A 13,498-nucleotide genomic window follows, 5' to 3' on the forward strand; every position below is an offset into this window, starting at 1 on the left:
TTAACTTTCAACTGTTCAACTGTCACCTACACCAGTTCTCACCGGCAGGCAGACCTCCAGCGGTGAATTCTTTTCACAGCCACGCTGGTTGCTGGGATGAGTTGACCCCAGCGACACAATAAAACCAAATGAGCGCCCTCCGTGCAGACCAAGCTTTTCCAGCCTTGACCTAGAATGTGAACCTGGGGAGGGGCCTCCCTGAGACCCTCTCGCCCAATATTGCAGGTGGGAAAACCGGCAGAGAGGGGCTTGGCCGTGCCAAGGCCTCCCGAAGAATAGCACTCCTTTCTGGCCTCTCCGGGACCCTCAGGGGTGGGCAGAAGGCACTGACTTGGAATTCAGATTCTGGGACCAGTGATGAAATGCCCCCCCCCCGCCCCCACAATTCAGTACCCTAGTCTACTGTGCTCCCCAGTCTGCTGCGTGCAAGGCAGGCTCTCCTGTATCCTACAGCCCTGGGTGGCTCTTTACAAGAGTTTCTGTGACTCAGGCATCCCGACAGCCAGGCAGAGCTCCGTGGTCTCAGGTGAACCCACCAGTGACTCAAAGGCAGTCCTGGCTCCTGGCTGCTGGTCTCCAGCCTGGGACTTCCCACCTGGCTGCTGCCTCTGACTCAGGAACCCCTGTCTCTTCCCCATGGTCCCAGGCAGACCTCATCTTGATCCCTGTCAACCCCCCATCATAGAGAACTGCACCCCATCCCAGCTGGCCCCAGGACCCCACCCATTCGCTCACTGCCCCAGGCTGGCTCTCACCCACTCAAGGGTGCTGGTGGTGAGAAAAGGAGACCAAGCAGGTTAGAAGATGGTCGTGATACTGGCCGGCCCGGTGGCCGTTGCCGTTGGTGGGTCAGCGCAGGCAGGAGTACTCTGAATGCTCAGTGGTGGGAATGGGGGCCCTTGGGATTATATCTTGCCTCGTCGGACATTTTCTGAAGGGTCTGGGGCAACTTCTGAATCCCTGGTCCTTGTGTCTACCGCCTGTCCAGCACACACTGGGTTCCATGAGCAGTAAGATAAATTTCACGGTCTCCATTTTGTCCAATATAAATTTCTAGGAGGAAAAACAAACCTCTCATTCTTTATTCTTGACACCATTCCCCAGGGAGGGACCAAAGCACCATTAAAATCTGCCTACATCTCCTTTAGCTTTCACAAGAGCCCTAGCAAGGATGGGGTATCAGTGACGATTGGTGAATGAGCAAACCTAGGTTCAGAGAGGTTAAGTGACTGGCCTGAAGCTGCACAGCCCAGTGGTGCCCAAGCTGGAGGACTCAGAGTCCAGATCTTGTGTGGCTTCTTGAAGGTGGTTGCCTGCCTCTTACCGCTGCTTCCTCCATAAAACACACCCTGGCTGCCCTCGCCTCCCTCCCTGAGAGGCATTCAGTTCTTGGGGACCAGGTAGCCCCTTTATCTCCCCCCACCCCCAACTCTACCCAGCACAATGTGAGCACACGCAGGTGTGTGTCTCAAAACTAGGTTGGGTGACTAGTACAGGAGACCATGGGGACCTCTTGACATTACTTTTTTAGGGGAAGGTGAAATGAATACACTGTAACTATTTAGACAAACGTACCCTTCTTCAAAATCACGTCATTCATTTTGCAACCGGAAGGAGTTAAGCCCCAGGGGGTGCCAGTTATGTGGCTTTCAACATGGATGGTGCCTCTGAGCGTTGCCACAGAGGGGCCCTGCTACTGCCCGTGACGTTCTTAAAAGAAGTGCTTCTGGACTAGGATGCAGGCTTGCTCACCGCTGACTGCTGCTATTGGACAACACTGGGGAAGGGACTTGCCTCTTTGTGTTCCAGAGAAGCGAAGGATCCTGCTTGAATATATTTAAGGAATGTCTCCACTGAACTTACCTCAAGTGAGGAAAGCAAGTCATGAGCTAGGATGAAGCCAGTACTAAAGGTGGCAGGCAGGGGAGCATGGGAAGGCCAGGTCCTTGATGGTGCTACTGGGCTTCTGGTCACACCATGCCTGAAACCCAGCCACCAAACATGCGCTCGAGATGCGAGACATGCCTGTTCGAAGGGTCCAACAACCTCAGCCAAGAGCGCGGTTGTGTGACTCACACCTACGGATTTCAAAGCTTACTCCAAAGTTACAGTAGTCAAGGCAGGGTGGTACTGGCATAAGGGCAGACAAATGGATCAATGGGATAGAAAGGGGTCCAGAACTAACACTTCTCCTTTTGTTAAAAAAATATATTTTATTGATTTTTTACAGAGAGGGGGAGAGGAATAGAGTTGAGAGTTAGAAACATCGATGAGAGAGAAACATCGATCAGCTGCCTCCTGCACACTCCCTACTGGGGATGTGCCCACAACCAAGGTACATGCCCTTGACCGGAATCAAACCTGTGACCCTTGAGTCTGCAGACCGATGCTCTATCCACTGAGCCAAACAGGTCAGGGCAACACTTCTCCTTTATGGGCAATTGATTTTTGGCAAGGGTGAGGAGACAATTCAATGGGGGAAGAATCATTTTTTCAAAATTGTATCAGGACAAATAAATATCCTTATGCAAAAGAATGAAATTGGATCCTTATATCATATACAAACAATTAAAAATGGATAATAAATCTAAATAATAGAGCAAAAACTACAAACTTCTTACAAACAACTTAGATATAAATCTTTATAACTTTGGATTAGGTAGGCAATGCTTTTCTTTTTTCTTCCTTTCTTTCTTTCTTCCTTTATTTTTTTTATTTTTATTATTTTGATATGATGCCTAAAGCATAATAACCAAAGAAAAAATAGCTAAATTGGATTCATAAAAATTAACGTTTGTGCTTCAATGGATACCATCAACATGAAAAGACAATCCATATGCCAGAACCGGTTTGGCTCAGTGGATAGAGCGTCGGCCTGCGGACTCAAGGGTCCCGGGTTTGATTCCAGTCAAGGGCATGTACCTTGGTTGCGGGCACATCCCCAGTGGGGGGCGTGCAGGAGGCAGCTGATCGATGTTTCTCTCTCATTGATGTTTCTGGCTCTCTATCTCTCTCCCTTCCTCTCTGTAAAAAATCAATAAAAAATATATTTTTTTAAAAGAAAAGACAATCCATAGAATGAGAGAAAATGTTTTCAAATCATATATTGTAGAAGGGACTTGTATCCAGACGAGGTAAAGAATTCTTACAACTCGGAGAACCAAGATGGCGGCATAGGTTAACGCCGGAGTTTGCTGCCTTGAACAACTACTTCAAAAGTGAAACTAAAAAACCGAACAGACATCACCCAGAACCACAGGAACGATGGCTGAGTGGAAGTCCTACAACTAGGAGGAAAGAGAAATGCATACGGACCCTCAGAGGAGGCGCAGTGCTGAAGTCAAATTCTGAGGTGCGGAGTGCGTGGAGCGGGCTGGCGGCGGAGGGCGCGGTTGGCGTTTTCAATCGGGAGGGAGTCGCAGACTCTGAGCTCCAGATCCGGGCGAGTCTTTAGGGACCCAGACTCAAACGGGAGAAGTGGGACTGTCTGGCTTCGGTCAGAGCGAGTGCAGCTTTCTCTCCGAGGTTTGCAGCGGGTGCTGGGCCTCAGAGAGGCAGAGCCCCTGGGGACAGGACTGAGAGCCGCCATAACTGCTCTCTCCGGCCCACCCTGTTGATCCTGTGCAACCCGCCCCGCCCAAGCCCTGCACAGAGGCATTTGCCAGATAGCCTCAGGCAAACGCCAGATTAGCACCTCCCTAGAGGACAGAAGTTCTCTCACTGCAGACACAGCTGATTCTCATAGCCACTTGGCCTGGAGGTCAAACCCTCCCTGGAATTAGCTACAACAATCAAGGTTTAACTATAAGACTGCGCACAAAGACCACTAGGGGGTGCACCAAGGAAGCATAACAAAATGCGGAGACAAAGAAACAGGACAAAATTGTCAATGGAAGATATAGAGTTCAGAACCACACTTTTAAGGTCTCTCAAGAACTGTTTAGAAGCCGCCGATAAACTTAATGAGATCTACAAGAAAACTAATGAGACCCTCGATGTTATATTGGGGAACCAACTAGAAATTAAGCATACACGGGCTGAAATAACGAATATTATACAGACTCCTGACAGCAGACCAGAGGAGTGCAAGAATCAAGTCAATGATTTGAAATGCGAGGAAGCAAAAAACACCCAACCGGAAAAGCAAAATGAAAAAAGAATCCAAAGATGCGAGGATAGTGTAAGGAGCCTCTGGGACAGCTTCAAGCGTACCAACATCAGAATTATAGGGGTGCCAGAAGATGAGAGAGAGCAAGATATTGAAAACCTATTTGAAGAAATAATGACAGAAAACTTCCCCCACCTGGTGAAAGAAATGGACTTACAGGTCCAAGAAGCGCGAAGAACCCCAAACAAAAGGAATCCAAAGAGGACCACACCAAGACACATCATAATTAAAATGCCAAGAGCAAAAGATAAAGAGAGAATATTAAAAACAGCAAGAGAAAGAAACTCAGTTACCTACAAGGGAGTACCCATACGACTGTCAGCTGATTTCTCAACAGAAACTTTGCAGGCCAGAAGGGAGTGGCAAGAAATATTCAAAGTGATGAATACCAAGAACCTACAACCAAGATTACTTTATCCAGCAAAGCTATCATTCAGAATTGAAGGTCAGATAAAGAGCTTCACAGATAAGGAAAAGCTAAAGGAGTTCATCACCACCAAACCAGGATTATATGAAATGCTGAAAGGTATCCTTTAAGAAGAGGAAGAGGAAGAAAAAGGTAAAGATACAAATTATGAACAACAAATATGCATCTATCAACAAGTGAATCTAAGAATCAAGTGAATAAATCATCTGATGAACAGAATGAACTGGTGATTATAATAGAATCAGGGACATAGAAAGGGAATGGACTGACTATTCTTGGGGGGGAAAGGGGTGTGGGAGATGCGGGAAGAGACTGGACAAAAATCGTGCACCTATGGATGAGGACAGTGGGTGGGGAGTGAGGGCGGAGGGTGGGGCGGGAACTGGGAGGAGGGGAGTTATGGGGGGGGGGGGAAGAGGAACAAATGTAATAATCTGAACAATAAAGATTTAATTAAAAAAAAGAATTCTTACAACTCAACAATAAAGACAAACGATCCAATTTAAAAATGCGCAAAGGATCTGAATAGATATTTCTCCAAAGAAGATATACAAACAGCCAATAACACCTTATGAAAAGATGCTCAACATTCATCTTAGTCATCCAGAAAATGCAAATCAAAACCACAATGAGATACCACTTCACGCCCACTAGGATGGCTAAGTTGCAAAAGACAGATAATACCAAGTGTTGCCGAGGAAATGGGGAAATTGGAGGCCGCATACATGGACCCTAGGGTTGTAAAATTATGCAGCCACTTTGCAAAACAGTATGGCAGTTCCTCAAACATAGTTACCGCATGACTCAAATTCCACTCCGAGGTGTATACCCAAAGTAAGTGAAAAGAATGTCCACACGAAAACATGTTCATGAATGTCCATAGCAGCATTATTCATAATAGTAAAAAAAAAAAAAAAAAGGAAATAACCCAAATGCCCATCAACTGATGAATGGCTAACCAAAGTGAGGGTTAGCCAAACAATGGGCTATTTTCAGCCACTTAAAGGAAGGAAGGATTGATTCATGCTCCTGTACGGATGAAACTTGAAGACCGTACGTGAAGTGAAAGAAGGCAGATGCAACATGTATTGTGGGGGCGATGAAGACGCTCAGGAATTAGGTACTAATGATGGTCGGGCAATTCTATACTGAAAACCCTGAAGCGGGCGCTTTGAACGGGGAAATGTTATGATATCTGAATTACATCACAACCATACTGTGATTAAAAATAAAAAAATATATATGCTCTGCTGTCAGTGGAAGCCAATGTGGTCACATGTTCCCTGTCACGGAGCACCAGCGTTATGATGATGGGGGTTTGGGCCTACGGGGCAGTGAGAAGGGACACTTCCCTGGACTTGACTGAGAGTCTGAAGTTTAAATTGAGGTCTTGTTACACAGCTCCCTTACCCCCCGAATGCCCCTCCCAGCATACACACGTGTAAATGTGGGACCTCATGCGTGTGCACTTTGGTGTGTGTGTTTGCAGGTGTCAGTGTATGTTTTGTGTGTATGTTAGGTGTGCAGAGAGCACCTGTGAATGTCTGTATGAGTGTGTACACGCGTGTGTGAGTGTGCGTGTGTGAGTGTGTGTGTGTGTGTGTGTGTATGTGTGAGTGTGTGATGTGCCGGGGGGGCTGCACATACAGGCCAGCAGGGCAGGAGTTCCTTGACACCCACCTCCGACCTTGAACCTCATAGGTGCTCATCATAAGTTTGCTGAGAGACTAATGGAGACACCCAGACCTCATGGGCACCAGGAGCCCATGCAGCCATAGAGAAAGGGGCTAATGGGGGGCTAACCACGAATGCACCCCGAATCGGCTGAGGTTGGGCCAGCCTGGGAAGCAGAGAGGCGTCACCTGAATCAGGTCGAGCTTGGAGAAGAGGCCCATGCTCTTGGGCTCCACGCAGTCAGAGGAGCAGCACTGCTGGGCCATGTTGTCGATGGCCATTTGCATATAGTTGAGCAGCTGGCTCTGCAAGAGGAGCAGGAAGCGGAGGGGGGGCAGCGGCTCAGCCCTCTCCCAGAATCCCCTGGCCCCCTGGCCCCCTGGCCCCCTGGCCCCCTGGCCCCAGCTCTCTCAGGTCAGAGAAGCGATCGGGAGCCAGGAGCCACCTTCTCATCCTGGTCTGTGCCCCACTCCCCAAGGGCTTTATCCAGACCCTTCTGCCCGCAGGGCCTGAGGGTCCTCCTGGCTGGAGATGTCGGTGGTCCACACCTGGGGCAGGGGCTGGGCAGGGGCCTGGAGGCACCCAGCGCTCCGCACTCCAGGCAGCGCCTGCGTCCTGGACTTGAGGCCTCCGGGGTGGCGATCAGCTGCGGCAGCCTTGCTTCCCACCTTAAAAAGACCCAGAAGGGGCTCTTACCTGTGCCAGCCTGCTCCCTCTCCCAGCTCCTTGGTTGGGGGCCAGCAGCCTACAGACCCCAACTTTCATGTCTTCCAAATTAGGGTCCTACGGGGCCTGGGAAGGTCCTACATCCGATGACCACACCCTGCCCGGGTGGAGTGTGCCCAGAGCAGCCCTGTGCCCCAGGCCTCAGTCCCTGTGCCCTTCCAGCAGCCCCAGCCCGAGGCTGGAAGGCCACAGTTCTGAGCATTTTTCATGGGTGAGGACTGGGGGCGGGGGTCAGGAATTCATATTCCGAAGGCCAGTAAGAAGCAGCTCGAGAGCCTAAGCTCAGAAATCCTGGCCCTGGTCATGAACTTCGACCATGACTTGCTCTCCTGAGCACCACTTTTCTCATCTGTGAAATGGGTATGGGGAAAACCAAGCAATAGTTCGGAGTGCCTACTCTGGGTTAGGCCTTGGGCTAAGCCCTCCCTGGTTAATGATCAAAGATAGTGCACAGCAACCACTCATTTCAATGTCATTATTATTCACCACAGGCATGACAGAAGGACTGATCAAGCAGCCAGCATAGGCCGGGCCCTGGGCCCGGGCCGGAGATCCCAGCTCCGGTTCTTGGTGGAGCTGGGTCTGTGGCTGCAGTTTTGCCCGCCGGTAAAGTGACACCTGCCCCATCTTAGAGAAGCCTTTCGAAAGCTAGCAGTCACCATGGTGCAAGCGGGTAAGTGGGGTGTGTGTGTGTGTGTGTGTGTGTGTGTTGGGGGTGAGGAGACAGCAGCCTCCGCCCCTGGGCCAGCAGACTGGACTCACACTATGGCTGCCCGTGTCTTTCTGGAAGGGGACACTGTGTCCCGACTGCCACTGTTCCTGCCTGCGGTGACACCTCTTCTGCAGCTGGCACAGCCGGATCTTGAGGGTCTGTGGGGAGAAGGGCTGGGTCACTTCGGGGCACGAGCCTGCCCAGGCCCGAGAAGCCCACTGCCCAGGGCGGTCTGAGTGATGCTGGGGTGGGAGGTGGGGCCACTGAAAGCACCAGGAGATGCAGCAGAGGCCGCCTGGGGACAGAATCCCCACTCAGCCCCCAGAACCCCGTTTTCCTCGTCAGACCCAGAGCCATCGGCCTGTGCCCTCCTGGCCGCAAGGGGCTGCTGGGAGGACAGTGGGGAGCCAGGCTGCGGCCACCACGCTGTGCTGAGCACAGTCCCGCCTCCAGGCCCCGTTGAGTTTGGAAGACACAGGACCTCTGCCGTGTCCTCATGTCTCGAGCCTTAGTTTTCTCACCTCGAAAATGGGAAGGACAGCATGGCAGCAACTAAGGTGTTAAACTCAAGAGGGCATTAAAAAACCCTCAGCAAACAAACAGGATAAACAATATCTTAATGCAATTAAAAAAAATCAAAGATGCCCTGGCTGGTTTGGCTCAGTGGATAGAGCGGTGGCCTGCGGACTGAAGGGTCCCAGGTTCGATTCCGGTCAAGGGCACATGCCCGGGTTGTGGGCTTGATCCCCAGTGTGGGGCGTGCAGGAGGCAGCTGATCCATGACTCTCTCTCATCATGGATGGTTCTCTCTCTCTCTCCCTCTTCCTTCCTCTCTGAAATCAATAAAAATATATTTTTAAAAAAATCAAAGTTAATGCAAAAAAGTTCACGATGAACAAAATATTACCATTTTTTAAAAAGATGGGAGCCAACCCTGCAGCAACACACTCCTCTTGCTCGCCTGCCCTCGCTCAGCCCTTGGGGCAGAGCACCTGCCTGGAGGTGCTGGCGAGATTTAAAGGAGATAAAGCACGTAAAACGCTCATTGCGGTGCCGCCAGCCATACAGGCCCTGGTTCTCCAAAGGAAGGAAGAAGGTGCAAAGTGGTGTAGGTGTTCAGTGCTGCCACCAGGGGGAGGACTCGCTGCAAACGTCGCCAATGGTCCTTTGCAAGAGTCAGTCAACCTGTCAGCCTTCCTCTCCCTCTGGTGTCCCCTCCCCCTCCCTGGCCCCAGGCCCCAGCTGCAGCACGCACGTGAGTCCTGCCATGCCTTTGACCGGGCAGTTCCTGCTGCCTGGAATGCCCAACCTCCCTGGCGAAAGTTCTGTTTATTGCAAGACTAACCAAGAAGGACGCACAGAGAGAGGACTTCGTGGGGGCACTTCCTTTGAGACAGGTTGAGTTCGGTGTCTCTCAATAACCTAGTGCTGTGGTCGGTAAACCGTGGCTTGTGAGCCACATGCGGCTCATCGGCCCCTTGAGTGTGGCTCTTCCACAAAATACCACGTGCGTGCGCGCATGTACAGTACGATTGAAACTTCGTGGCCCATGCGCAGAAGTCGGTATTTTGTGGAAGAGCCACACTGAAGGGGCCAAAGAGCCGCATGTGGCTCGCGAGCCGCAGTTTGCCGACCACTGAAGTGGCTAAGTTGCATGGCCCCCATTTGACAGATGAAGGAACTGAGGCTTGGCGTGGGTGCAGACTTGCCCAGGGTTGTGCATCTAGAAAGGCTGAGCTGGGATTTGAACCCCAGGCTGTCTGCGTCCAGAACTCGTGGCTTTTCTACCACAAAGAGCACCTTGTGAGCGTAAGCCAAGCCTCAGGAGAAACCCCAAGCCAGCCAGCGGAAGGGCAGAGGAAGGGATACAGGGCAGGTCTCTGGAGTGACAGCCCCACCACTGCTTCCGGGCTGGGGAGGGAGGGGGCCCTAGGACCCCCCCTCTCTGGGCCAGTGGGGACGGGCCAGGCTGCAGGCAGCTGTTACCGGAATAAGAGCTCGATGGCTTTCCTCCAGGGACTCCAGGCTCTGGTGGACGGCCTGGCTCATCTTGGAGAAGGCCTCCAGGTGCTTCTGGATGTCCTGGCTGACGGTGAAGAGCTTCCCGTAATGCTCCACCAGGGCCTCCACCAGGGCCTCCTCCCGGGCCTCCTCCGTCTCCTGCCCTTCATTGTAACCTATGGAGACAGTGCTGGGCGGGGTGGGTGGGCAGAGAGCTGGCCCTCACCCGCCCCTTCAGTGGGCGATGCTAATAAGGTAGATGGGGCTTCTGCTGGCGCCCCAGAACTCCAGCTGGGCTCGATCCCCAGTAGGGGGCCTGCAGGAGGCAGCCAATCCATGACTCTCATCATTGACCTTTCTCTCTCTCTCCCCCTCTCCCTTCTTCTCTGAAAAAAATAAAAATAAAAACGTGTTTGTCTCCCTTCCCTTTCCTAACAAGTTTTCAGCACTGTAACAGTGGATTTTGGTATAAATCAGGATAAAACAAAACAAGATACAAAAACCCATTCAGTTGTCTGCGTAATTTTAGTTGATAATAGCAAAACACAAACACAAACCAAAGACAAACAAAAGACTAGTAACAGTAGCTCAGAGTGACTGGGTGCTAGCTAAATGCCGGGCCCCGGTACATGCTTAGGAAAGAGGCGTTCATCTAGTCCACACAGCTGCTGCTGTTCCATCGTACAGATTCAGAAACCACGACTCTGAGAACCTACCACAGGCCACTTGGTCGGTGCTGGCAAGCCTGGGCCCTCAGGCAGGCTGGCTCTGCACCCGGGCCCTCCTCAAACACCGGGCATCGGCCTCCACGGATCACCCTCCCGAGATGAGCTAGACTCGCAGCGGTTCTCAACCTGTGGGTCGCGACCCCTTTGGCGGCCGAACGGCCCTTTCACAGGGGTCGCCTAAGACCATCCTGCATATCAGATATTTACATGACGATTCATAACAGCAGCAACAGGACAGTTATGAAGTAGCCACGAAAATGATTTTATGGTTGGGTCACAACGTGAGGGACTGTATCCAAAGGGCCAGAAGGTTGAGAACCACTGCGCTAAAGGCTTAGTGAGGCCACACACTGCTCCACTCCTGAGTCTAGGAAGTGGCCACACACAGGAAGCTGCATACGTACCCTTGGGGATTTTCTCGAGGACCTTAATCAGATAGTCTTCAAAACGCTTGTACTTCTCCATCTCTCTCTTCAGCTTCCTCTGCCTGTGGGGACATTGCAGTGACGGTGTGAGCCAGACAGGAGGCTGTGGTTGGGAGGCTCCCAGATCCTGACCCTTGCAGGGCCACCCTCTGTGGTCCCCTGCTCAGAGTGGTGCTGGCCGTCCACCCCCCGCCATCCGTGGGCCACTGCCTTCAGTCTGTCCACTCCATTTTGCTGCTGAGCAAACCGAGGTCAGAGAGGCCAGAGAGACGCCTGAGGGCGGTGACGCAGGGCCCCGGGGAGCGAAGCCAGGATTTTCCGGCTTGGGGGCCTACGCTGCCTCTCCTGGAGGCTGAGCAGGTGCTGGGTGGCTTAAGCCCCTATCAGCCGGAGACCTGGCAGGGGTTTTACCTGTCTGTGCCCATCTGCGATGGGGGTCGTGAGAGACCCTCCCCCACAGGCTGCCCGGGACTGTGCCTGGGGATCCTAGCACCTCATAAGCACCCAGTCTGAGGTCAGGAACCCAGCACCCCCTGGAGGGGAGAGGGCCACATGCTGCCGCCCAGCTGTGTCTGACTCTCAGGGGATCCCTAAGCAAGATGAGTCTCCACCCTGGGCCTAGTCAAGGTCAATGGTCAAGGGCAGAGGGCAGAGGGCAGAGTAGGGCCTGCCCCGGCCAGCTGGCTGAGCCGACGGGGGGTGGGGGTGGGGGGGATAATCTCTGAGTGACAGCAGAGTGATCCATGGCAAGCCACTCTGCCTCTCAGGCCCCATGTTCTCATCCACATGGTCCTAGAAAATGCAGGAAAATTTGTCTTTTCCTGCAACTAGCACGCGGGGCCCTATGAGCCACGGTGCTAAACCTCCTGGGGCCGGGAAGCCCTTCTAGAACCTGATGAAGGGGTTGGACCTTTCTTCCCTAAAAATTGCTCAGACACAGCCATTTTCCTCTAATCCAAGCCTTTGTGGGCGGCCTGAAATCCAAGGGCCCCCTGGGAGGCGAGGACCCAGGGTCTCCACTCAGAGCCACGCGGCAACCTCGCAGGCTGATGATAGAGGGGCTGGGCCAACAGGTGCACAGGATGGCACCCACAGCCCTGCCTCTGTGATGGGGGGCCCTGGCTCTGTGATGGGGGACCCTGCCTCCGTGATGGGAGCCCTGCCTCCGTGATGGAGATCCTGCCTCCGTGATGGGAGCCCTGCCTCCGTGATGGGGGCCCTGCCTCCGTGATGGGGACCCTGCCTCCATGATGGGGATCCTGCCTCCTGATGAGGGATCCTGCCTCCGTGATGGGATCCTGCCTCCGTGATGGGGGGTCCTGCCTCAGTGATGGGGATCCTGCCTCCGTGATGGGGATCCTGCCTCTGTGATGGGGATCCTGCCTCCGTGATGGGGATCCTGCCTCTGTGATGGGGATCCTGCCTCCGTGATGGGGATCCTGCCTCCGTGATGGGGATCCTGCCTCCGTGATGGGGATCCTGCCTCCGTGATGGGGATCCTGCCTCCGTGATGGGGGATCCTGCCTCTGTGATGGGGGATCCTTCCTCCGTGATGGGGGATCCTGCCTCCGTGATGGGGGATCCTGCCTCCGTGATGGGGCCCTGCCTCTGTGATAGGGGCCCTGCCTCCATGATGGGAATCCTGCCTCCGTGATGGGGATCCTGCCTGTGGAGGATCTCCAGGGTCTCAGGTGAAAGGACGGTAGCCAGCCCCTCCACCCCCCTCGCCTCAGCTGCCCCTCCCCCTTTACTCCCAGGCCTCACTCTCCTTCCCCATTTCCTGGCCTGGCATTTTAGCTGAGTCCCAGCCACTCAGCCCACGGCAGGCGGCTCTGGGGATGAGGCTGAGGGACCGGCGGGGCCTGGAAAACTCGTACTTGGCCTGGAGCTGGCAGAGTTCCTGTAACAGCACCTGCAGGTATCTGTCCTTGTCGCCATCGCCAGTACTGCTCAGGCCGGACGCCTGGCCCGTGTCCATGGCCCCTGGCATTGCCCCTCACCACGCCAGGCCGCTCTGGAGGGCGAGGGTCATGGGGGCCAGGCGGGAAGGTGACGGCCACACGCAGGGCAGCGGCCTTGGTCTTCTGGTGCTCCGGCAGTCCTCGGTGGCCAGGGTACACTCCCACTTCACAGAAAGGGAAACAGGCTCAGAGGGGGCCGGGTGCCCAGCTCAAGGATGCACAGTAGGGCTGGATTTGGACTCGGGGTTCATTAAATCCAAAATCTGGGGTCTTTGAGCTGCACCCCAGCTCTGGAAGGACCAAACGTGCTGTTCTGGAGCAGCCTATGGCCCTGTCACCCCATAACTGGGACGGCCCCATCTCCACCAGGTCCTGAGGGCACCAACATGCCGGACTCCCAACAGGTGCTGGTTTCCGTGGCACCAGGATGGCCAGGGTCAGAGCTGGGCTGGCTCAGCAGCTGCCCCAGAGGGAGAGGCGCTTTTGTCGTCTCTCTCCCGGCCCATCCCTCCGCCTAGGCACGCACTCAGCCGACACCACAAACTCTGAGCTTACACAGAGCTGACCGAGTTGGAGTGGAGATGAGACAGACGCTTTGAATAAGCTCGTGGTTGGCTGGGAAGCTGGTCTAGTTACCGGGGAGCTTCCACCCGCCTTGCAAAGAGTTCCTGGGCCC

The 13,498-nt window shown here is 53.6% G+C and overlaps 1 protein-coding gene across 1 annotated transcript; it reads right to left on the reverse strand.

Annotated features, from left to right (window-relative positions):
- Positions 1 to 849: 849 nt before the first annotated feature.
- On the reverse strand, positions 850 to 12,851 carry CCDC197 (coiled-coil domain containing 197). The gene is made up of 7 exons (XM_036325860.1): positions 12,739 to 12,851; positions 10,841 to 10,923; positions 9,694 to 9,884; positions 7,758 to 7,865; positions 6,818 to 6,937; positions 6,458 to 6,574; positions 850 to 1,053 (listed from the first exon to the last, which is right to left on the reverse strand). Exons 1-7 carry the CDS (start codon positions 12,849 to 12,851, stop codon positions 850 to 852), a joined length of 936 nt encoding a protein of 311 aa, XP_036181753.1.
- Positions 12,852 to 13,498: the final 647 nt, after the last annotated feature.

This window comes from Myotis myotis, unplaced genomic scaffold (assembly GCF_014108235.1).
Source record: "Myotis myotis isolate mMyoMyo1 unplaced genomic scaffold, mMyoMyo1.p scaffold_m19_p_1, whole genome shotgun sequence".
Lineage (NCBI taxonomy): Eukaryota > Metazoa > Chordata > Mammalia > Chiroptera > Vespertilionidae > Myotis > Myotis myotis.

Excerpts from the sequence above, each read along its gene's own strand:
- CCDC197 (XM_036325860.1), bottom strand. The coding sequence starts at position 12,851 with ATGCCAGGGGCCATGGACACGGGCCAGGCGTCCGGCCTGAGCAGTACT. Across the intron at positions 9,885-10,840 it reads CCTCGAGAAAATCCCCAAGG|GTTACAATGAAGGGCAGGAG; the intron begins GTACGTATGCAG and ends CTGTCTCCATAG. Across the intron at positions 6,575-6,817 it reads CTGCCCAGCCCCTGCCCCAG|AGCCAGCTGCTCAACTATAT; the intron begins GTGTGGACCACC and ends CTCCTCTTGCAG.